General features: G+C 35.7%; 1 protein-coding gene across 1 annotated transcript; it reads right to left on the reverse strand.

Annotated features, from left to right (window-relative positions):
- Positions 1-245: 245 nt before the first annotated feature.
- Positions 246-1223, reverse strand: LOC113363379 (general transcription factor II-I repeat domain-containing protein 2A-like). The gene has a single exon (XM_026605879.1). The coding sequence runs from the start codon at positions 1221-1223 to the stop codon at positions 246-248; it is 978 nt and encodes a 325-aa protein (XP_026461664.1).
- Positions 1224-1614: the final 391 nt, after the last annotated feature.

A 1614-nucleotide genomic window follows, 5' to 3' on the forward strand; every position in this document is an offset into this window, starting at 1 on the left:
GGACAATCGAACGGTATTGTTGATGAATCTAAATCTGGCTGTATGAGGAAGAAAAATATAGGCACATAAGCTTCAAAGTCTTTGCATCTTTTGCAAAATTCATCTTTAAGTGCTTCAACGTAGGTTTTGAGTTCATTGTTGCTTACGGTCGATTCATTTGCAAGCGCTCTCACATTTGGGAAGTATTTGTAGGTGCTCGTGTTAATATCACGTAAAAATATATTTAATTTTGACGCAAATGCTGTTCAATATTCAAATAATTCGAGCACCGTTTGGCGCTTTCCTTGCAATTTCAAGTTTAGTTCATTTAGATGATTTGTTACATCGGTCAGAAACATTAATTTGCCTAACCATTCTTCATCGTTCAATTCGGGGAAATGTTGTTCCTTTTCGTTAAGAAAAACTTTGATGGGTTCCAGACATGACACAAACTTATTTAAGACATTGCCCCGACTAAGCCAACGAACATGGCTGTATGAGGGAAGGTCAACATATTCACTTTCCATTTCTTCTAAAAGAGATTTAAATTGTCTGTGTGTTAGTGAAGAGCGAGACACTATAAAATTAACTATTTTAACAACAGTGTTCATTACAGGAATTAAGCGCTGTGACGAAATTTTGGCAACTAAACTTTCCTGGTGTATTATACAATGGAAGTTCAATATTTTATGTCCAATATGATTTTCAAGAAGTTTGACAAATCCTCTATATTTGCCAATCATTGCAGCTGCGCCGTCAGTAGTTACAGAAAATATTTTTTTGACATTAATGTTCTTGCTGTCAAAATAACTTATGAATGAAGAAAGAATATCCTCCCCCTTAGTTGTCCCAGACAGAGGAATCAAAGTACACAATTCTTCATAAACTTGATCTTTATCACAATACCGTGCAAATACTGCAAGCCGCGCAATATCATTTACGTCGGTACTTTCATCAACAGCAACACTAAATGAAACAGCTTCTTGTAATCCAGCATTCTGTTTTGTTGTTACATTGTCTGCCATTTCAGTTATTCTTCTTTCAATTGTTCGCGCAGAAGCCGGTATTTCTTGAATTCGGGATAATATGGTTTGTTGGTTAGGTAAATCGCTAAACAACTTTTCAGCACTTTTTATAAAAATTTCTTTTATATATTCTCCATCTGTAAAGGGTTTGCCTTTGGCAGCTATGCAATGAGCAATTGCGAAGCTGCATTCTGTCGCTTTAGCCTTCGTTCCAGTCATTCCACAAAAAAAGTTATTTGTTTCTTACAACAAGAAACAGCTTTCTTTATAGTTTCACATTTCTCATCGTTGCTATTAAATGTGGACTGATGTTTGGTTTGGAAATGTCTTTGTACACTTGACGTGCGGCATACTACACTTTCGCGGCATATCGCACATACAGCACGATCCTTTTGTTGTATAAATCCATATTCATTCGTCCAACAGTCTTGAAAACCGCGAACATCTAATTTTTGTTTCTTACTCTCCATTTGATTAAATACGAATGAATTATAACAAATATAAAATCAATAAGATACAAGTCTTCACAAAAAAAGTTAGAACGAAAAGTAGCGACCAAACGAAATGCAAGTTTAACTGCGCAAGTTTAAGCCCACCGCACAAGCACACA

This window comes from Ctenocephalides felis, unplaced genomic scaffold (assembly GCF_003426905.1).
Source record: "Ctenocephalides felis isolate EL2017-DRISC unplaced genomic scaffold, ASM342690v1 CF-g0.4_SCAFFOLD_00314, whole genome shotgun sequence".
Lineage (NCBI taxonomy): Eukaryota > Metazoa > Arthropoda > Insecta > Siphonaptera > Pulicidae > Ctenocephalides > Ctenocephalides felis.